Source organism: Mya arenaria, chromosome 9 (assembly GCF_026914265.1).
Source record: "Mya arenaria isolate MELC-2E11 chromosome 9, ASM2691426v1".
Lineage (NCBI taxonomy): Eukaryota > Metazoa > Mollusca > Bivalvia > Myida > Myidae > Mya > Mya arenaria.
In genome coordinates, this window is record NC_069130.1 from 59538162 (window position 1) to 59560839 (window position 22678).

At 35.1% G+C, this 22678-nt stretch overlaps 1 protein-coding gene across 1 annotated transcript; it reads right to left on the reverse strand.

Moving 5' to 3' along the window:
* Positions 1-445: 445 nt before the first annotated feature.
* On the reverse strand, positions 446-22160 carry LOC128246224 (polycystic kidney disease protein 1-like 2). Its single transcript, XM_052964415.1, has 23 exons — positions 22081-22160; positions 21597-21746; positions 21139-21241; positions 20803-20900; positions 16984-17118; positions 15419-15685; positions 13516-13966; positions 12652-12743; positions 11743-11976; positions 11261-11431; positions 10843-11003; positions 10198-10309; positions 9721-9930; positions 9082-9353; positions 7981-8143; positions 7198-7312; positions 6447-6509; positions 6039-6204; positions 5740-5809; positions 4876-5050; positions 4044-4208; positions 2177-3277; positions 446-1845 (listed from the first exon to the last, which is right to left on the reverse strand). Exons 2-23 carry the CDS (start codon positions 21732-21734, stop codon positions 1661-1663), a joined length of 4647 nt encoding a protein of 1548 aa, XP_052820375.1. The 5' UTR covers positions 21735-21746; positions 22081-22160; the 3' UTR covers positions 446-1660.
* Positions 22161-22678: the final 518 nt, after the last annotated feature.

The window sequence follows — 22678 nt, forward strand, 5'->3', positions numbered from 1 at the left end:
TTCTAAACTGCACTTCGTCAATACATTAACAAATGGCATGCTAATTGATGTGATATTGATTAATTGCGCCTATTCACTAAACTAATTATAAACGTCTCCCTACAAGTTTACAACAAGTCTTCAACAGAACATTGCAGCAATATGTATGAAAGTCAATGTAAAGAACGCTACTACGCAACGTTCCAATCATTTTTTTCAAAACCTGATGTCAATCCTCTTCGTAGTAGCCCCGCTGAAAGGTTCGACAATAACAGTCGTCGGTCTTATGTGACATGTGATGAACGGAAGCATAGTGCTTAATATTGCTGGAAAGGTTATCATCATCCGCCAACAGCTAAAACAATCATCCGACTTTTTAATACACTTTATTTAAACATAATAAAAAAAAAGAGAATAAGTTGTAATTAGCTAAATTCCACAAAAGATACAGGCGAGAAACACAAATTGTATACTACAATACAGGGTGACCCGAGACTTATCTTAACATCAACGTTATTGGAAAATAAATATAGGATTCTGAGCGTAACCTATTTCTTATGTTAGACTATCCCCGAGTCACAATATATGCGTTCATCTTGGCGGACTAAAGATTACATTTACTGACGTTTCATTTTTTGAATCAGAGTCCTTTAAATCCTTATATAGAGTCAACAATACAATATGGAGGGATTTGTATTAACACGTATCGAGTGGTGAATCAAAAAGGTTCTTTCTGCTTTTTTTTCATTTTATAATAATGCAGCTTAAACCAACTTCGCTATCACCCCTCGATCGCGCCTGCCTCTTTTGTGGTTCTTTCACACTTTACATCTGGTTGATAAAGTCAAAACCTATACGTTAAAAAGCCTAATATTGTGTTTCTTGTTTATGTATAATATTTGAAAGCGCATTTCCGCTATACATACCAAGTGATTCTACGTCATAGAAGACATAATAGTGATATACATTTCAGACAGTTTTCTTGCGACGAATGTTTTTTTTTTACCTATAATTATCTTAAATACAAATGCTACAAAACCAATTGCATGATGTGCCTACGTACACCTAATATCTATGCAGTCAATCTGCGTCTACCTTTGTCACATTGCTGAGCTTTTGTGAAAAGAAATAAGCGCAAATCGATACAGTCCGGGTTAAACCAAATGTCCGAAATAGACAATAAGATGATGTTTAAACCACGTGGTATCTACAACGTGGTATTAAGCATGAGCAATTAAAAAACTATTGACAAAAGAGCACATGAAAAATAATAAAATTTCTTTTGTATCCAAACGCAAAAATGTTTTAACAGTAAAGATACCCTTTTCTACTACATGCTTCAGAATATCTTAACAAATACATGTTGATCCACGACCCGACGGCGAAATAGACTGTAGTGACCCGTTTATAGTCAAATGCTCACAACAGTCCAAACTTGTCCAAAACGTTTATACTGATGCAGACCGTCCACGTTTTGAGGCAAATGATTTTGTTACAAATCCTCTTTCATAAACATGTAGTAAAGTATAGAAATAGTACGTCTAGTAATGAAAATACATGTGTATACACAGTACATTCAACAAGTTTCGAATGTTTTCTTTGAAAAAATCAAGTATTTTTTTAAGGTGATGTCTGAAAAAACTCGATGATCCAAATATCCGATTCATTGCAACGAATGAAATCACCTCGAAGAAACTGGCTCCTTTTTTCCCCTGACTAATTTTTTACGGGTTTTATCCCGGCGCTTGATCCTTTCTTCGATATTATTTCGCGATAGCAACTTGTTCATCATGGCATTACTCCCTTGATACCCGGTCTGTGTGTCCTCCATACGGAACATTTGGAACGGAGGAGGCGTCAATGACACTGAAAACAGCACAACATAATACATAGTATTACATTACTTTTACAGTGTAATGATCAACTATTGTGTACATCGTTAGCGACGATAAAGCAGCAACTAATTCATTTTAGCATTTTAATTCATATTAAAATGTGTTATTTTGCAAACATATTATATGTAGTTTAGCAAACAATTACATAGCTTGTATGAGACTTCGTGAGAGCCTTTGTGATTTAATGGGTCGACTTCTAAAAGCTTGATGTATACACTGTCATTTTTAAAAATAAGTTGAAGAAATAGTATTGTGTATACACTAGCAATTCATAAGTATATATATAAAGAGTTAATGCTTACACATTCGATTGATTTTATCGCTTGAGCGCTGAGATGGCATATTCGGTGACGATTTCCTGCTGGCATCTGGCTTTGTAAACATTGTTTTCACTCTGCGTATTAGAAGCTCAAATAAATCTTCTTTACAATCTGCCTTTGCATCTTGAACAGAGCTATCAATGCTCGCACCGAGAATAGACAGAAATATAGATAACGCAAAGAATACTATTGTTAAAATGTAACAGATGAAAAATATCTTAGCCATCAATGGCTGCATTTCATTGATTTCAGTAAATTTGCTTTTCCCGATTATTGAAATAAACAGCGTGCCTAAGCACTTAAAGACGCTCATATACGACAGCAGACGTGATCCAAACAGCAGGTAACCTAGGAAAGAAAAGCCTAGAAACATATGTAGAAATGCCGTTCCATACCAAAACAAGTCTTTACCACATTCTCGAAACACATTTACCAAAGCACTGACTTTCTTTGAAGTAGCAAACACCTCCAAAAATCTAAGAGTTGCCATAAACACAAGAATGCTCAAACAGGCCACAAGAATTTGATCCCAAAAAACAATATGGCTGAAGTTCACGAAATATTTTATGTTTTCTTTGTATTTGTTGATTGTCATGTTGGTAAACCCGAGCCGAATAGCAAATATTGCAATTGATGTGACACCTAGGGAAAACATGACTAGCTCATAAACTTGCCAGAACTCGGAAAAGAATTCCATTCGTTTTTGATAAATACGTATGCACAATTTAACGAGAAGGACGACTAAATAGATGACGAAAATAACTTCACAGCATAGGGTAAACGTTCCAATGGCGCCAACATGCGTATACACCCGTATCGGATACACCCAGTAGGTTGTGAATGCTCCCCCAGTTTGTGGAAACTCTATCAGAAATACGTTGTAAATAAACATATTTGTAGAAGGGCTGTATAGCGTGAATTCGAAGAAAACTGCCCGCGTCTGTCGATCGACCCATAACGCTCGAAACATTTCGTTTACAAGTTCGATGGAAACGTCTCTACCGACGTCAAACTGTGCGATATATCCTCCTCCACCGTACGTTGTGTAGAATCCGGATAGAGGCAGTCCCCAGATGTCGACAGCTTATGAAATAAAATAGTAAAATTAATTGAAAAATGATATGTTGTTATTTTATGGAGAAAAACTTGTTTTGTTCGTTCATTTCTCCTAATCTAATCAAACAAGATGTTATCATTTGTTCTTGCAAATGTTGCATTTGACTTAACTCTGTCGTACATAAATGTTGGAATTAACTAAATTCGATCATAAATAAACATAGGGTATATACTTAACTCGGGGGAATAAGCCAAACTCGGTCGTACATTAAGGTAGGAAATTACTTAACTCGGTCATTTAGTTTGCTTACATGCTACTGAAAACTTTATAGAGGATAATTGTTTGTTTTAGTGTAAGATCGTAATATATTTCGCCGAGTGGGCACCAAATGCAATATTTAACGAGTGGCGGAGCCACGAATGAAACATTTACTTTTGGTGTTCACGAGGTGAAATAAATTGCGATCTTAACCTAAAGCGAACATTTTTTGTCTTTTTATTACTTTTATTAAAAGGATATGAAATTACGGTAAATTGTTGTTTTTCAGAAAAGCGCGCAAAAATGTATATGAACGTAACGTCATTTTGGAAATGACGTCGTTGAGTTTGTGTCCCAGCCCTGTGAACGCTGACGTTTGATTTGCAATTGAGAGCGGGCAAAATTTCAACAATGAGATATATTATAATGTTATTTCACTGTTTCAAACATTGAAATATCATTTTATTTCACTCATTAATCTCTTTAACCAACTGGAAAGCATGTGATAATTTTTTCCCTCAAAAATAATCAAACCTGATGTAAAGCTCCAGGAATCAACAGAAACATTGAACGCACTCTCAATATCGTTACACGGCGTACTCTGCCAACCAATACAAAAGTCTTCCTCTTCTTCTGTAAAAATGCTGTACTCCTCAAAGCATTGTACGTTTCCGATGTATGGTATATTACATGTTGTGCCTGTTTAATATATCAGTTCTTTTTTACATTATACAACAGTTAATGTACATATATTTCGCTAAAATGTTAAACGTTATAGATAGTATATAAATTACAGGAAAATGGTTTCGTTTAAAGTCATACAGTTATTGATTGGTTAAATATGTACATTGTTTTGATTGGTCCTTTTCAGCCCTATTTGTTGTTTCGGCATAAACATTAGGGCATTGTGACCCTCTCGTATGCATTTATCATCTCACTATAGCATACCATAACGATGTACGTATATATCCATTCCTCATACAGTATCAAATTATTGCTCTATTTATCAAAATATCAGTTTTAATACACGATGAACACAAAAATTACTGGGAAAATTCAAAGCGGCTTAGTTTGCTGTCTAAAAATAAAAAATACATAGCGAACCATTCGATTATATTTATAACGTATTGAGGTTTTGTACATGATCTTTTTTATTTTTTTGACAGAAAAAAATCAAGCATATTTATCATTTCATCTAAGCAAAACCGAAAAATTGGAATAACAATCTATTTTTCACGAAGAATCTTTTCAAATGTCACCAATATCATATTCCCTGTTGTTGGTTTTTGTTTAAAATCTCTTATGTATTTATTAGTTATCTAAAAATATTGATAAAGTTAGAAAACGAGAGTGAAGACATGCGAACCGTTTTTTGCCCGTAGCTGCCGCAGCCTGGGGGGTCCAAGCCTCATGGTATTGTAACCAGCAATGAATTTCTTGTCGGACCATTGCAGTGGACTTCCGTTTATATCGAACTCCGGAAATAAGCTTGGTATAACAGACACATTGAGCCAAGTGTACATGTCTCCTTGGGTTTTAATCTAAAATAGAGTGAATTCAAATGCTACGTGTACAGAATACAACCGTTGTCAGTAACATTTCCGAAGACTAAGACACATTTAAAAAAAAATAGTACACGGAAGAGATGACCAATGCGCGTTCGTACGTATACATCGACACTATACGTATAACAATGCTACAATAAGACATTTATGCATATCGCCTTAACGCAAAATTAAAGAAAGGATGAAGCGGACAGTTATTACTGAATAGGAAATTAGCCCGATATTTTAAATAGTAAAGTAGAAAAGATACATTTTCCCTAATATATGTAGTGCAATAATGTTGACTCTTTCAGAATCACTTGGTTAGATCAGTTGGAAAATATTCTAGTTTATGGTATTTATAATGAATCTTTGCACATTTATTTTATTTTTTCATACTTTTATAACATTGCAATTGAAAAAACACATTTGCCGCAACCATGCTCAAACACTGAAATTATAATGTTCACATAAAAGCTACTGAAATGTCAGGTTCGGGACATATTCATACATAATGCCCCCAATGACATTGCAAACAGGTTAATTATAATTAAATATTTCAATAAAATTATACTTTGACATGTCACCTTTGTCCACGTTCGATGACTATCTTAGATAAATATGAATCAATGTATTTTCTTTTGTCTGTAAAATCAATACAATTTTGAGATGCCTAAGAAACTCACCTTCGCTAAGTGTGGCTTTCTCCATGGCGTCACAAACTGGTTGATAGTTTCTTCGTGAAGTTGGTAAGACCTTTAGATACACAATACACAAATAATATGTGTTTAAATAGGCCGCAGATTTAAGAGTTGATTGTTTACAAAGGAAAACGTCTGCCGCAGAATCACAGTTTTAGTATAAGTTTTATAGCGATTTGCAGCTCAGAAAGGTTACTTTATCAAACGATGTTACAATGGACATTAAATCTACACTTTCAACATTTTTAACCATACTCTGTTGATTAAAAAAAAGTCGTATATACCTATCATCCCGATTGCTAAATGCAATTGAGAAAATGATGAACATAAACAACATATTGAGAAGAATGTCCTGGAAAACCGCCATTAAATCTTGTTTATTTTTCACGATATTTGCAACTCGTTCAAGGTTGGCTCCCTTTAATGGTTTTGTGATGCTTCTAGGAAGTGCTAAAAAAAAAACAGTAAATAGATACATCTTACTGTTGTACGGTAATTGATTCGCTTCTTTTTGTAGTGTTAAGTAATCAAAACAGTGCTTACAATCAACGAATAAAGGCGATTGCCACAACTACCATACGTTAAACGCTACGTGTACGAGCTATCTGATGTTAATGACAGACAAAATATACCTATAAAAAGGACAAAAAAAAAACAAATCTGATGACGACTGTATGACATGATATACTTACACACATAGGAACGGTATTCGTCTGTAAGGCGTTTAAGTATGGTGATGCTTGAAGATACGTTATCTGCAACAAAAAACACATAAACGTTATATACTATGGTAAAAAAAATACGTTGACTTTTTAAAAACTTAACAAAAAGTTTACGTGTACTTATTATGTTCTACGATATCCGTTTTATGAAGAGACAAGGGCACAACCCAAAGTTCATCGACTTAATGGTATTTAAATGACATTTTTAAGCATATAATAGTTAAACGGTGACGACGGTATAAATTGGATTATATAAGTGTTTTGTTAAGTGAATCACTTATATACGTTTATGAGGTATTATATAATTTTGATTTAATTTGTTTCAAATATTTTAGTTATTGTTAGAAAGGAATGACGTCAAAATGTGCACGGAACATGATTCTACGTCGAGGTCTTCGCTCCAAATGATCTTGCTACAACGCTAATACCACTGAATAATGACGTTGGTCAAACAATGACGACACCATAACAAGATAAGTGATTGCATAAAAGTATTCATCACTGTTGTTTTAAGGGAATTACGGCGACCAGAAAAGGGTAAAACAGCCAGAGTAATACCATATCAACCATTTACGCCTAATACAATTGTAGAAATATGTACCAAGCTTCATGGATTTATCAAAACAATTAGGGTTATCTTGACGATTAATATATTTTCTCAACAACATTCCTTACAAATATCACACACAAATTTGACAGCGATATCAAAAGTTAGTCTTACCTTGAGTGTCTCCTATTGACTTCCGGTAGTTTGCACACATCACACTAACGTCGATAGTTTTGTCCTCTCTCGATGTTTTAAAGATACAGGCTAACACAAATGCGATCAGCACAACCTAAGTAAAGTATGAAAAATAATCAGTTATTACTTTACTAAGAAAGACTCATCTCAGCAGGTTTTATACTGTACATTTGTGGCCGCTACATAGCTGAAACGCAATATTTTGTAATTTTATCAGCCACATCCAGCTCTTTTTTAAAACTAAGACATATATAATACATTGTAGAACTCAAGAAGTCAGGATGAAACACTTGTCAAACGAAATAATTCACGTTATTGAATACGTTTCATTAAACATCACCCGTATGTCTAAATATATTATTGGGGTGCCTATTAAATGCATTTCAAATATTTTATTCGGCACATATTATCCCATTTCGTATAACTTGAATTGTGTGGATTTAATTATATACACATAACAATCCCTTCTGAAAGGCAACCTTTTTAGTAAAATGGTGAAGGTGATGTTAGTAGAAAATACTCATGCAAACGAAAAACATTTTAAACTATGGAACGTTGAAGCGGTTATCCCATCGTGTATCAGTTAAGCTAAGTTGATGCGTGTGTGGTCTGTTAAGGGTGTTTCTACTTGTGTATGTGGTGTTTGTAGGTTTGTGTCTCTCGTACAGTTTCGTTTGGGCCTCACACATGGCCTCTAAACAGGGTTGATATTTAAATATTTGACTACTGGACCTGTAGTTTTCATTGTATAATTTATATTACCATGAATGGATCCACGAGCAGCATTGATTCAAACATGGACATCAAAAAACAAGTTAACCATTCTTCTGACTTCTGTTTTCCCCACTGCATACTGTACAGCAACACAAAGAACGCTGGGACAATTGTACCCGCTAAAAACAAGGCCCATGCAAAATATATGCACCTGAAAAACAGAAAAAAAACTATGTAGCACAAGCATGCTATAAATCGATCAACAATATGTTTTCTTAATGTATTCGTGAACAGAAATACCCCTGTTTAACAGATATACTCGATGTGAATCCCAACTAAACGCATAAATGGACGAATAGGAAGTGTTTCTTCTCCCTGCACTTAATTAGCATTTACCAACCGCAGTTTCTAAGTTCTTTGCCCAAATTAATATTCAATACTGAGTTGTCATTTTAAAATTCTGCATATATTTTAGAATTTGTGACACGTTTCTAAGAACTATTTTAAGTACTTACAGCTATATTTTATGTTAACATTTTATCAACTGTGTTAAGTATTACACAGTGCATAGTGAGTATGTTTTAGCATGAAAATATACCAATCAATCAATCTTTGTTTGGTTTATTTCACACAAAATATGACAATATATAATTTGTATATATAAATGACAATTTTCATTATTTTTTCAAAACTAACGGTATTGTATTTAGAGAGGTCGCTCAACGGTAATTCCATATTTATGTGTGCACTACTGATAGCTCTCTACACCATCCATGTATGTATACGCTGTACATGTTTAAAGCGAGGTATCGACATTAAAGGTACATGCACAATGTGTGATCTACGTAATACATATATATGGCTCTTGTGCAAGGTATTGGTGCCGATAAAGTATCATGGGCAGCATTTTATACGATAATCGACTTGAAGGCTAACTCCAATTTTACTTGTTCGGGTTGCTACTTGTGTGGTTTCCAAACCTGTCAAATATATTCATATTTAAATGTTTTGATTTTCGGTAGCATGTGCTCAGCAATAGGGGTCATTAAAATTGGCCACTGTGTAACGGTGTAATAATTATATTCCAATGAATTTGCAAGAACCAAACAATTACAAAGCAAAACAACAACAACAAAAAAGAAAATTTACCACCAGGGAAGGTGATATCCAGAGAATTCTGGCACATTCTCGCAAAGCATTTTCGTTTTCAACATTTGCTCATACAGCCTTTGTTTCTCTTCCTCTGGTGTTCTAAACAATCGCCAGCAACTAACACTGCACGATCGGCAACACGATCCACTGCAGCAACAACTGCAGTATATTCCGGCTCCTGGAGGTCTTCGCTTGGTTCGTTTGAACAGAAATATGAGGAGCATCACTGGAGGGGTTGTTATTAGGGCACACACTATTGAGATGAAAATCTGTAATGGAACAGTTTATTTTGAAACCCAGAAAAATATATACATCAAAAGTATTCAAATGAATGAAATACAAATATTATACATGCATGTTATCACAGATGTTATAATGTAAATGTTATTTTATAAGGCTTGGCGTTCATTTACCTATAACATATGATTTACACAAACAAGAACCGAATAAGACATATACCTATTGAACACGTTATGTAAATACGTAATATCATAGACCAAAACATGTCACCTGCTTTTATGTGTCGAAGAAGTTCAACTACTCACAACTACGTGTTAATTGTTCAAACTGAAAAAAAATCTTAAAGCTTAAGATATGAACTAGCCAAGAAACATGATGTGTTTTACAAACAACAACCTGTTGCGCTGTGAATCTAAATGGTCCAGCTTGAACGAGAGGCGGGCTTTCGTACTCATCGCCAGGGTCAAAATACATGGCGTTAGCAATCATGGTAAGACAAATGTACACGAGAGCACACGATGCCCTTTGAATCCTTGTGAAAGTGCTTGTTTGAGGTCGGTATAGGATGGAAACCCACATATGACTTTCTGACAGCCGGTCCCGTGCCTGAAAAGAAATGGACCATTTGTTAAGTGTTAATATCCGGAGGTCTTAAATAATATTTTATGTAAACCATATGTTTTTCACGTGTCAGTTTACCCAGTTAGTGCAGAGATTCTTTGGTTCATTGAAAGATATTTACATCTATAAAAAGAACTAAACTTACGATGAGTTGGCTAGCTAGATATTTCATTTATCAGCACTAATGTAAAGCACACATTCACATGTCAACACAAGAAAATCTGTACAACATTTTACAATACAGTAACATACATGATAGAAAAATCTGCTTTCAAACTGCACTGGTGTCTCAGGTACTGTAACGGAGATACTTGTATCTACTTCCGTTTCCACCGACAGCCATTTCTCTGCAACAAAGGTGTACCTGTAATAAAATAGGTATATAATAGATGAGTCAAATTAAAGACTACAGAGCAAAACAAGCCGGAGTATGGTGCACATAGAGATTATATCAGTCTAATAATCAATAAACAGTTACGACCAGTTCATTCATCCACACAAAACATGGATTATAAAAGCATAAAATCTTTTTAAATGAGTGAACCTTCATTTACTGTTTATGCGTATATTCAACACGATTGTTTATTTAGTTTTAAACATGTTGTCTGTCATCTTTTTAAAACAGTTGGCGGTGCAAATGTCCGCCAGCCTTTAAAATGTGATCCACTAGACCGGATTCAAAGACCTATTTTTGGAAATGGTTATTAGTTTCTGCTGCTGTGGTGGTATTTTGAAATAAATAGAAATAATGTTCACCACCATTATGTGAGATCAATTATAATGTGATGGTTCTCCTTTAATAATCAATGTCAATCGAAACTCGCATCAAACCAAGATTACTAATGAGGTAGTGTGTGCTTTGAAATGGTGTATCTATAATGTCTAAGATCAACATACACCGTCTTAGTTTCAACGTCGTAGACAACAACTTGGTTGAGGTACCACGAGGCTTCGTCCCCATCACCCTGGTTATCGTGCCAAATGTAAAGATGTTCTAATGGTCCCAAATGTTGCTTTGTCGCCATGAAGAATGACATAATGCTACCAGTGCTAAACTCCTTAAATAACAAACAGTTACATTAAAATAAAATTTGTAACACTAGTTAATAAAACAGCAACAGTTGTCGCAGTTACGAAAACCTATTTAATTCAATTGAAACCGAAACATTTCCGTAAATCATTGTAAAAGAAATGCTAAAAGCCTGTAACTGAATCTAGAGATGCCCATGTGATGATTGCTAGTTAGGATTTAAACTAATTATGATTGCATTGGAATGTGTTTTCGTAATGTTTTTACAATTTTGATTCACTTCACCTTTCTAATTCCATCGAACATTTCACGCGGACCAGTATCGTCCTCGGCTCCGGTCAATACAAACGCAATTCTGGAGGTGGTCCCTGCCCCCCGCCGCATTCCTGTCATAATCTTGATCAGATAATAGTTGCTGTCTCCAAGAGTGTTGTCTCGTAATGGTGTAACACCCCACTGTGAAGGAAATCCTATTGTTTTAAATCGCGTTCTTGGCCGTAATTGTAATGTATTTAGTTCCGTGTTATAGTAGGCTGATTAAAACATATATGTGGTAGATTCTTGATAAGCCTGTTTTGGTTTCATTTCCTAATAATATAGAGCTTCTTTTTTGTGCACTACGTAGAGTCAATATATTTATGCGACTATCAGCTAGCCTACAGAGTAACCGTTGGTGTATATTAAATATACCTTAAAACATTCGAATTAAGATGTATGTCTACATATAGAATTAAAGGCCTCTTGTGATATCACAAATAACCATCTACCTTCAGCTGGTCCCGCCTATCCAATCCGATTAAAAAGAGCACTGCCACGATGTATATCAACAGTAGACTTGACAGAGCACCTAGTACTGCAGCTTGGCTCAGTGGAGAAAATTTGAGAAACACTGTCGCAAAGTCTATCGTATTGGGCGCGACGAAAAAGGAATTTGCAAAGACAAGATCCGTAACTTCTTTGCAATTACAAACGATTCTATTTACTGACGGTTTCCATTCCGTCTTAAATCATAATACAGAAACATATTGCAATAGTGGAACTTGGTTAACATATTTAAATCAAGTATATATATCATAACTGATAATACTTTCTTTGTTAATGCATATGAAAAAACACATCATTCATAGGTTTAACTGATAAACAAAATACGTAAACTATGCATAAATAACAAAGATGACGAACTATTTTTTGACAAGTAGACTAAAATTTAAAAAGAAAGAATATCAGTTTGTTCAACTCCCAGTGACTTTAGTACCCACCACAGAAGATGTACACGAACAAGGACATACCTGCCAACCAAAACCTAGCTATAATCTTAAAGGGGCACAATATGAGTGAACACGCAGAAAGGAAACATATTAATTTCAAAGCATTCTTTTGTTTAACCCATTTGACTTTTAATGATCATAAAAAACAAATAAAGCGATATTTTGGCTTTTTAACCGGTGAATTCGTGGCCACGTAGCAATTTAATGAAAATCCCCATTTATAAAGAATAATACTTTTAGCTTTATACAAATCATATGCTTTCGTTTTGTATCGATCATTAAAATCAAATGAGTAAAATATGAAAATGCATTTAAATTAATACGTTTCTTTGTACATCTAGCAAGCGGAAACCTATTATATATTATCCGCCTTCAATGTGAAGAAAACATAATTAAGTGATGAATTACCTCACATTTGTCTGTTTCCCATTTTGTCTGCATTTCGTTCCATGTCAGGCACCCCAACGTTACCAAGGTGAGATTATAGTCGATCTCCTTCACTGCAAAGCAAGTAAACAATACGCGCGTTAATCGCGTTTGCTGCTAATCTTACTAAGCTACACACGACGATCAATGAGTTGTACACAGTAGTTTCACCGTATAATAGAATTGTTTAAGGTATGAGTCTTGTTCTCGACTAGGTTAGCCAATATTTGTATCATCTTTATTCTTCAGTTTGAAGACAAATTTGCTGGAAACGTCCAAAAATATGACCGAAAAAGCACAAGCGTAAATAAAGGTAACTTTAGTATTGTGTGTGTTGGTGTATTTACATGGAATAGCGTGCAATAGTACAGTAAAACTGCGATCGCTCGAGGACGCCGGGGTCAGAGCTTAAACTTCGAGGGAACAGATGTTTCGATCGACCCGAGTTTCAATTTTTCCATCATTCATGAAATATCGTTCAATGTATTTTAAGTTTGAAGTCGTCAAACAGACTGTTTACTACGACACCGATTATGTTTTGCGTTATGGAAATCACTCATATGTTCAAAGGCTGCCGTATTCTATATGTAAAAGAGAAAAAAAATAGTTATGTTTATTATTTAGATTCGGATGTGGGCGTTATATCGTCGAATTCAATAAATTAAGTCAAGGACACTGTTTTAGCCCAAAGGTCTGCAAGGCGGGCTATGGGATGTCGTCTATTTCGTCCACTTCTCATAATTTTCCTCTCAAATGCCCTTATCAACTATCAACAATGTAAATATATTGAGCCTATTATTATCCAAACAGTGTTAGCGAAACGTTAATAGTACTAAACGATCTTACCTTCTCCAGGTACATGTACAGCGTAATAGACAGATCCCGTGTGTCCAGTCATATCTCTGGAGTCAACGCACGTCTGCCAATTGTTTTCAACATCTAACGTAACTTTCAAATGAAAAACTTTGATGGACGGAGACTCACTGAGCCCCACATAAACGTCGTATGATTTAAATGTGACGTCTTTTACTGGCTTGACCATCAAGCAGAAGTTGTCGCTTGCTTTTCCGTATATAAAACGATGGTATGCAAATTCAGATGCATCCTCGTCGTCAACTATGTCCTTTGGAGAAATAGTTACAGCGGCGGGCGTTATAACGTCTTGTTCAAACGTAATACAACCGGGTGTTACTCGCGCCGTTGGTGTTTTGACGTCGATACGTAACACATTTGATGTAACATAACTCGACATGCCGTCCGTGTCATACATGTAAACATTTTCTGTGAATTCAAATGCCTGAAAAGCAGGAAAGAAGTTCAATAATTAGGTCGTCCTTTGCTCGTTGCTATTGGCTTGTCGATGTTGTTTCTACTGTATTATCGTTGCAAACTATCAGTTGATGTAAACAAGATTATAAAAAATGCATGCCATAATGTATGAACAAGAAATGCATGAATCATATGGCAAAGTAAATGTTCACATGCTAACAATATTTTTGAAATGATATCAACTAAGTACGTTATTCTATTCGTCATGGTGCTTCTTTTTAACAATGTTGTGATTCTTTAACGAAGCACACGCTTTACTACCACTTAGAAATGTGCGTGCAATGAAACGAGCTCACAATAGTGCTTCATTGAGTATGTACGCATTAGAAACGAAGACCGCCATATAACACGTACTACTACCTATCTTACGGTACTAAATTCGAAAGCCAATCACCAAAAAATATGAGGAAATAAAATTACACATCAAACTTAGAAACAACAATAATTAACACTACATGCTCGTTTTACTGATTTTTCTGCATTTATATGTCATATTGAAGCATAGGGTAATTAAAAGTCGATCTAAAACAGGGTGTTCTTTACAATATTTCGAGACAAAATATTTGGTAACTTTGGAAATCATGATGTATGTATGGAAATGATGTTATACTACATTTTCGTTCAAAGACGGCAGTTTTCAAGTCATTTTAACACATTATTAGAACTGTCATTGTTTTTGGCAATGTTCATCAATCATTATGTTTTTTTTGGTAAGAATTATCTTCGAAGGCCGAAAATTGCTCGTCGCGGCTCATTTTTATCAGTATATGAATAATGACTTGTAGCCATGTATATTCAAACATGTATATACATACTGACTTGAAGCCATGTATATTCAAACATGTATATAAATACTGACTTGAAGCCATGTATATTCAAACATGTATATAAATACTGACTTGAAGCCATGTATATTCAAACATGTATATAAATACTGACTTGTAGCCATGTATATTCAAACATGTATATAAATACTGACTTGTAGCCATGTATATTCAAACATGTATATAAATTCTGACTTGAAGCCATGTATATTCAAACACGTATATAAATACTGACTTGAAGCCATGTATATTCAAACATGTATATAAATACTGACTTGTAGCCATGTATATTCAAACATGTATATAAATACTGACTTGTAGCCATGTATATTCAAACATGTATATAAATACTGACTTGTAGCCATGTATATTCAAACATGTATATAAATACTGACTTGTAGCCATGTATATTCAAACATGTATATAAATACTGACTTGTAGCCATGTATATTCAAACATGTATATAAATACTGACTTGAAGCCATGTATATTCAAACATGCATATAAATACTGACTTGTAGCCATGTATATCCAAACATGCATATAAATACTGACTTGAAGCCATGTTTATTGTTTGAATATTAGAAGTAACTTACAGACACTGAAACATCTTCTCCCGCAATGTCTTCCAGAGATCTGTTCTTTCTGCTACCACTGCTGTTTGAAATGGCATCAAATAACCCAGTCAGTTGGAAGGCTGATGTGTTGGTTTTGATCGTACTGTTCGTTATGTTTGCTGCGTTGTTTTTTGTCACAAGCTGCTCCGTTTTTGTACTATTTATATTGTTGCATGTTTTGCAGACTCGAAGCTCGTCCTGGTTCTTTTGAGCAAGGTGAATAGCCATTGCGGCTGCGTTTCTGCCCTGACGAAGGATAAAAAGTACACATTGATTGCAATTTTTACACAGCGGCTGCGTTTCTGCCCTGACGAAGGATAAAAAGTACACATTGAATGCCAAATTTACACAGCGGCTGCGTTTCTGTCCTGAAGAAGGATAAAAAGTACACATTAAATGCCAACTTTACACTGCGGCTGCGTTTCTGCCCTGAAGAAGGATAAAAAGTACACATTGAATGCCAAATTTACACATCGGCCGTATTTCTGTCCTGAAGAAGGATAAACAGTACACATTGAATGCCAACTTTACACTGCGGCTGCGTTTCTGCCCTGAAGAAGGATAAACAGTACACATTGAATGCCAACTTTACACTGCGGCTGCGTTTCTGCCCTGAAGAAGGATAGAAAGTACACATTGAATGTCAACTTTACACTGCGACTGCGTTTCTGCCCTGAAGAAGGATAGAAAGTACACATTGAATGTCAACTTTACACTGCGACTGCGTTTCTGCCCTGAAGAAGGATAGAAAGTACACATTGAATGTCAACTTTACACTGCGACTGCGTTTCTGCCCTGAAGAAGGATAGAAAGTACACATTGAATGTCAACTTTACACTGCGACTGCGTTTCTGCCCTGAAGAAGGATAGAAAGTACACATTGAATGTCAACTTTACACTGCGACTGCGTTTCTGCCCTGAAGAAGGATAGAAAGTACACATTGAATGTCAACTTTACACATCGGCTGCGTTTCTGGCCTGAAGAAGGATAAACAGTACACATTGAATGTCAACTTTACACATCGGCTGCATTTCTGCCCTGAAGAAGGATAGAAAGTACACATTGAATGTCAACTTTACACTGCGGCTGCGTTTCTGCCCTGAAGAAGGATAAAAAGTATACATTGAAGGTCAACTTTACACAGTGACCTCATTTGACAAATATAATTTTATGTATGCTATCAGGTAGGGAATTAGCTGGATATAAGCGATATAAGTTGGTTTGTTTTTTAAATATGTCCCATGTTAGTAAAGTTCCATTGAATAGCGTTGATTTTAAAGTTAAAAATTAATCATTTATTTCAAATGAAAGAAAATGTATGTCTTTTGACTGACGTCACGTGATTTCGATCATCACCACGTGCTATTCATACTGGCAGTGATTACTGTACGACATCGGGAGGTAGCAGCTGTTTGTAGTTTGATTTAATGTGAGATACCAAATGATTATTATATGTACACATTTAGGTTTAGAAAAGTCTTAAATTGGTACAAGTCGTATTACTTTTCAAATTTTAGAGTATAAGACGGTAAATATTTCTTACATTTTCTTTTCTGGCTTCTGTTTGAAACGCCAACTTTTTCTGCAGGCGGAAATACAACCAGGCCCTCTCGTCGTCACTTAGGCTTGTATCTGTTAGGTTTATCCCACCTCCAATTATAGACAACATCTGAGATATCTGGAATACATATAAATGTTAAATGTTGTTGACGTCAATGTCATTTCCTGTTGTTTAATATGCACTGACAGAGGCCAACATGGCCGAAACGGAAGCAAGATAATAAAGCTTACTATTTCGAAGTTTGGATTTTTTCTTTAATTATATTGTGATGGTTAAAATTAGCATATGTAAGACCTATAGTTTATTCATCATACAAGTCAGTATATAAATCTGCAAAAGACTTTGAAAGGTGCTTAACATTGACATCTGCAAAACCTAACACCGAGCTTAATGACAGTATATGCGATATTTTAATCTGATTTTAAATCCATTGGCTAAGTCTTCACTTTAACAGAAAAAATTGTAGTAAAGTTATTTGTTCAGAAACCTGAACTTTATCGAAATCACATATAATCATGACATATCGTTATTATACAAGATAGTGCAATGCGTGTGTGGTATGTCTCTGTTGATTGCATGTGGTATGTCTGTGTTAATTGTATGAAGTATGTCTGTGTTAATTGTATGTAGTATGTCTGTGTTAATTGTATGTAGTATGTCTGTGTTGATTGTATGTAGTATGCCTGTGTTGATTGTTTGAGGTATGTCTGTGTTGATTGTATGTGGTATGCCTGTGTTGATTGTATGTGGTATGCCTGTGTTGATTGCATGTAGTATGCCTGTGTTGATTGCATGTAGTATGCCTGTGTTGATTGTATGAAGTATGCCTGTGTTGATTGTATGTAGTATGCCTGTGTTGATTGTATGTAGTATGCCTGTGTTGATTGTATGAGGTATGTCTGTGTTGATTGTATGTAGTATGCCTGTGTTGATTGTATGAGTTATGTCTGTGTTGATTGTATGTAGTATGTCTGTGTTGATTGTATGTGGTATGTCTGTGTTGATGGTATGTAGTATGCCTGTGTTGATTATATGTGGTATGTCTGTGTTAATTGTATGTAGTATGTCTGTGTTGATTGTATGTGGTATATCTGTGTTAATTGTATGTAGTATGCCGGTGTTGATTGTATGTGGTATGTCTGTGTTAATGTTATGTAGTATGCCTGTGTTGATTGTATGTGGAATGTCTGTGTTAATTGTATGTGGTATGTCTGTGACGATTGCATGTAGTATGCCTGTGTTGATTGTATGTGGTATGTCTGTGTTAATGTTATGTAGTATGCCTGTGTTGCTTGTATTTAGTATGCCTGTGTTAATTGTATGTGGTATGTCTGTGACGATTGCATGTAGTATGCCTGTGTTGATTGTATGTGGTATGTTTGTGTTGATTGTATGTAGTATGCCTGTGTTGCTTGTATGTAGTATGCCTGTGTTGATTGTATGTAGTATGCCTGTGTTGATGGTATGTAGTATGCCTGTGTTGATGGTATGTAGTATGCCTGTGTTGATGGTATGTAGTATGCCTGTGTTGATTGTATGTAGTATGCCTGTGTTGATGGTATGTAGTATGCCTGTGTTGATGGTATGTAGTATGCCTGTGTTGATGGTATGTAGTATGCCTGTGTTGATGGTATGTAGTATGCCTGTGTTGATGGTATGTAGTATGCCTGTGTTGATGGTATGTAGTATGCCTGTGTTGATGGTATGTAGTATGCCTGTGTTGATTGTATGTGGTATGTCTGTGTTGATTGTATGTAGTATGCCTGTGTTGATTGTATGTAGTATGCCTGTGTTGATGGTATGTAGTATGCCTGTGTTGATGGTATGTAGTATGCCTGTGTTGATGGTATGTAGTATGCCTGTGTTGATTGTATGTAGTATGCCTGTGTTGATTGTATGTAGTATGCCTGTGTTGATTGTATGTAGTATGCCTGTGTTGATTGTATGTAGTATGCCTGTGTTGATTGTATGTAGTATGCCTGTGTTGATTGTATGTAGTATGCCTGTGTTGATTGTATGTGGTATGTCTGTGTTGATTGTATGTAGTATGCCTGTGTTGATTGTATGTGGTATGTCTTTGTTAATTGTATGTAGTATGTCTGTGTTGATTGTATGTAGTATGCCTGTGTTGATTGTATGTAGTATGCCTGTGTTGATTGTATGTGGTATGTCTGTGTTAATTGTATGTAGTATGCCTGTGTTGATTGTATGTAGTATGCCTGTGTTGATTGTATGTAGTATGCCTGTGTTGATGGTATGTAGTATGCCTGTGTTGATGGTATGTAGTATGCCTGTGTTGATGGTATGTAGTATGCCTGTGTTGATTGTATGCAGTATGCCTGTGTTGATTGTTTGAGGTATGTCTGTGTTGATTGTATGTAGTATGCCTGTGTTGATTGTATGTAGTATGCCTGTGTTGATTGTATGTAGTATGCCTGTGTTGATTGTATGTAGTATGCCTGTGTTGATTGTATGTAGTATGCCTGTGTTGATTGTATGTAGTATGCCTGTGTTGATTGTATGTAGTATGCCTGTGTTGATGGTATGTAGTATGCCTGTGTTGATGGTATGTAGTATGCCTGTGTTGATTGTATGCAGTATGCCTGTGTTGATTGTTTGAGGTATGTCTGTGTTGATTGTATGTAGTATGCCTGTGTTGATTGTATGTGGTATGCCTGTGTTGATTGTATTAAGTATGCCTGTGTTGATTGTATGAGGTATGCCTGTGTTGATTGTATGAGGTATGCCTGTGTTGATTGTATGAGGTATGTATGTGTTGAATGTATGCGGTATGTCCGTGTTGATTGTATGTGGTATGTCTGTGTTGATTGTATGTGGTATATCTGTGTTAATTGTATGCGGTATGTATGTGTTGATTGTATGTTGTATGTCTGTGTTGATTGTATGTGGTATGTCTGTGTTGATTGTGTGTAGTACGTCTGTGTTGATATGTATGTGGTATGTATGTGTTGTTTGTATGTAGTATGCCTGTGTTGATTGTATATGGTATGTTTGTGTTGATTGTATGTAGTATGTCTGTGTTGATTGTATATGGTATCTATGTGCTGATTGTATGTAGTATGTCTGTGTTGATTGTATGTGGTATGTATGTGTTGATTGTATGTTGTATGTCTGTGTTGATTGTATGTAGTATGTCTGTGTTGATTGTATGTGGTATCTATGTGCTAATTGTATGTAGTATGTCTGTGTTGATTGTATGTGGTATTTATGTGTTGATTGTATGTAGTATGCCTGTGTCGATTGTGTGTGGTATGTTTGTGTTGATTGTATGTGGTATATCTGTGTTGATTGTATGTTGTATGTCTGTGTTGTTTTATATTTGGTATGTCTCTTTTGTTATGTATGTTGTATATCGGTCTTGTTTTGAATGCGGTATGTATGTGTTGATTAAATGTGGTATGTATGTGTTGATTGTATGTGGTATGTATGTGTTGATTGTATGTGGTATGTATGTGTTGTTTTGTATGTGGTATGTCTGTTTTGATATTTATGTGACATGTCTGTGTTGTTTTGAACGTGGTATGTCTGTGTTGTCTTGTGTGCGATATATCTGTGTTGTTTTATACGTGGTACGTCTGTATTGTTTTTTACGAACTATGTCTCTCGTCTGGTGTTTGTTACTTTGTGCCTTTAACAGGTTAATGTAAATCATAAATTGCTTGACTACTGGGACTTATTCCTGGAGTTTTTATTATATTATATGTATTGAAACCAAAATCATATTGATAAATCAGATATTCGGAAATTTTGTCTTTGGTATGTGAAAAACGTGGAGGATACCTGTTCTCTCCCGGCGAATATATCCTTAACCGGTCGTAGTTGTTGTAAATTGTCTGGTACCGCGGCATTGACTACTGACTGCATCATGTAATATATCTCTGTGCAATGTAAACAATATGTCCCACTACAAATCGCAATGGTCAATGGTATGCATGTCTTTTTTACTTCAAAATGTCATCGATGCCATTCCGATGCTACATAGTACTGTTTCCGACTTGATCAATTTGAAATAGTATTTACAGTTTATTAAAACTTATTTCTTCTCCATTAGCAACTATCATAATTTACTGAAAATTGCCTCAAATGGTTAATATAAAAAAATACAAGATATCTTACCACCAGTGGATATTTCAATCTGAGCTGACAAATCTACAGTAGATTCTCCTGGAAAGGTCAAAGTTTCTAGGCCAAGAACATCCGTAAGAAAGATCAGGTCATTCTGCGGAAATAAATAAAATTCATCATCTTCATTACTTTTCCTACAATATATAAACCAAAAAAAAATGTTGATTTTCAGCGCGGAAATAGGGAAAGACAACTTGTTTTGATGCCTTTGAAAAGGTTTTACCATTCTGTTCTATATCATCAATCGTAATATACAAACGATGGCCATCAGAATACAATCGTTTTCATTACACATGATGTGTGAAAGCCTGTTATCCTGTAAAATATGTTATTTTGTTTATATATACACATGTACCAACATTGTATATTTAATCCTTATCTGTGTGTATAAACCTCCCAAACTCCAGCAATGCCCCTTACAAATAACTGATTCGCCAAGCTTGGTTTACCTTCATGTCATCTCCAATATACTGGCTCTTTGCAGCTATATTGTTGAAAGCGTTCGAAACAATTGATGTCAAATACTTGTCTCCTTTTCTTCGTATGAAGACGTCATTTTCAACCACAGTCCTTAGATTGGAAGCCATTTTGCGCGTTACCTTAACAACGAACCATAATTTTGGTATACGTATTTCTTTTTAAATCAAACATTAGGTAATAGGATACGCTTTTGTATGGTAGCAAATCTAGCTGTGTTATTTATTGTTAAATAAATCATTTTTTATTATTTAAATTGTCATAAACAAAAGCTTTCACTGTAATTTTAATCTACTTGTATTCACAGTGTCAGAGTTCAATTCTGTTTGTCTGTGTACAGATATTTATGTGAATAGATTGCATCAAGTTCACGTCTTTAACGACGACAACACAAAACGTATGAAAAACGGACAACCTAAAACTAGACGTCCACTGTGTAAACTGTGCAAAAGATACCTCTTGTATAGCGAGAGTAGCGGGATCAATAGTTTCATTGTTGGCGTCGGCGGAAACATCACTAAGAGTCCCGACATCAGCATTGCCTGCTGCATTCAGATCTAGAATTGAGCCCCCGCTGTTTAACACTCTGGGCACGGGAGGTGTCCAAATTGGAAGCTTAAATTGTTTGGAAAAGGGGTACATATTTGTAAGGTGAAACTATAACTGTAATTGTCATAACAGTCACACAAAATAAAAACATTTATAATAAGGCTCTTTGTTATTATCATAAAATAATTATGTTTTTCGATAAAAATAATAGCAAAACCAAATGTCATTTATGAATTTGAACATGATTCTGTTTTAACTACAATACATAAATGAAATTCCTATTATTTATAAAAACGGATGATTTTATGAAGTATTTTCCAGGTGAAGCTAAAGTTTGTGAAACTTTTAAATGAATATTTCTCATTTATGAGATATATCATTGTCATGTTTGATATTAAGACGTCAAGATCATTAATTAGATGGGTCAATTTGAAAGATATCCGAGTTTTGTAATCAAAATTATCTCAGGATAATTATTAAAATCGAAGTAATTATTCCAGAACTA

Bases quoted from the DNA above. Each gene is read 5' to 3' on its own strand.
- LOC128246224 (XM_052964415.1), bottom strand. From the start codon at position 21,734: ATGGCTTCCAATCTAAGGACTGTGGTTGAAAATGACGTCTTCATACGA. The intron at 11,977-12,651 runs GTAATTCATCAC...TTATGATTTAAG, and splicing joins GGGAAACAGACAAATGTGAG to ACGGAATGGAAACCGTCAGT. The intron at 7,313-7,980 runs GTAATATAAATT...TACTTTACTTAG, and splicing joins TGCTCGTGGATCCATTCATG to GTTGTGCTGATCGCATTTGT.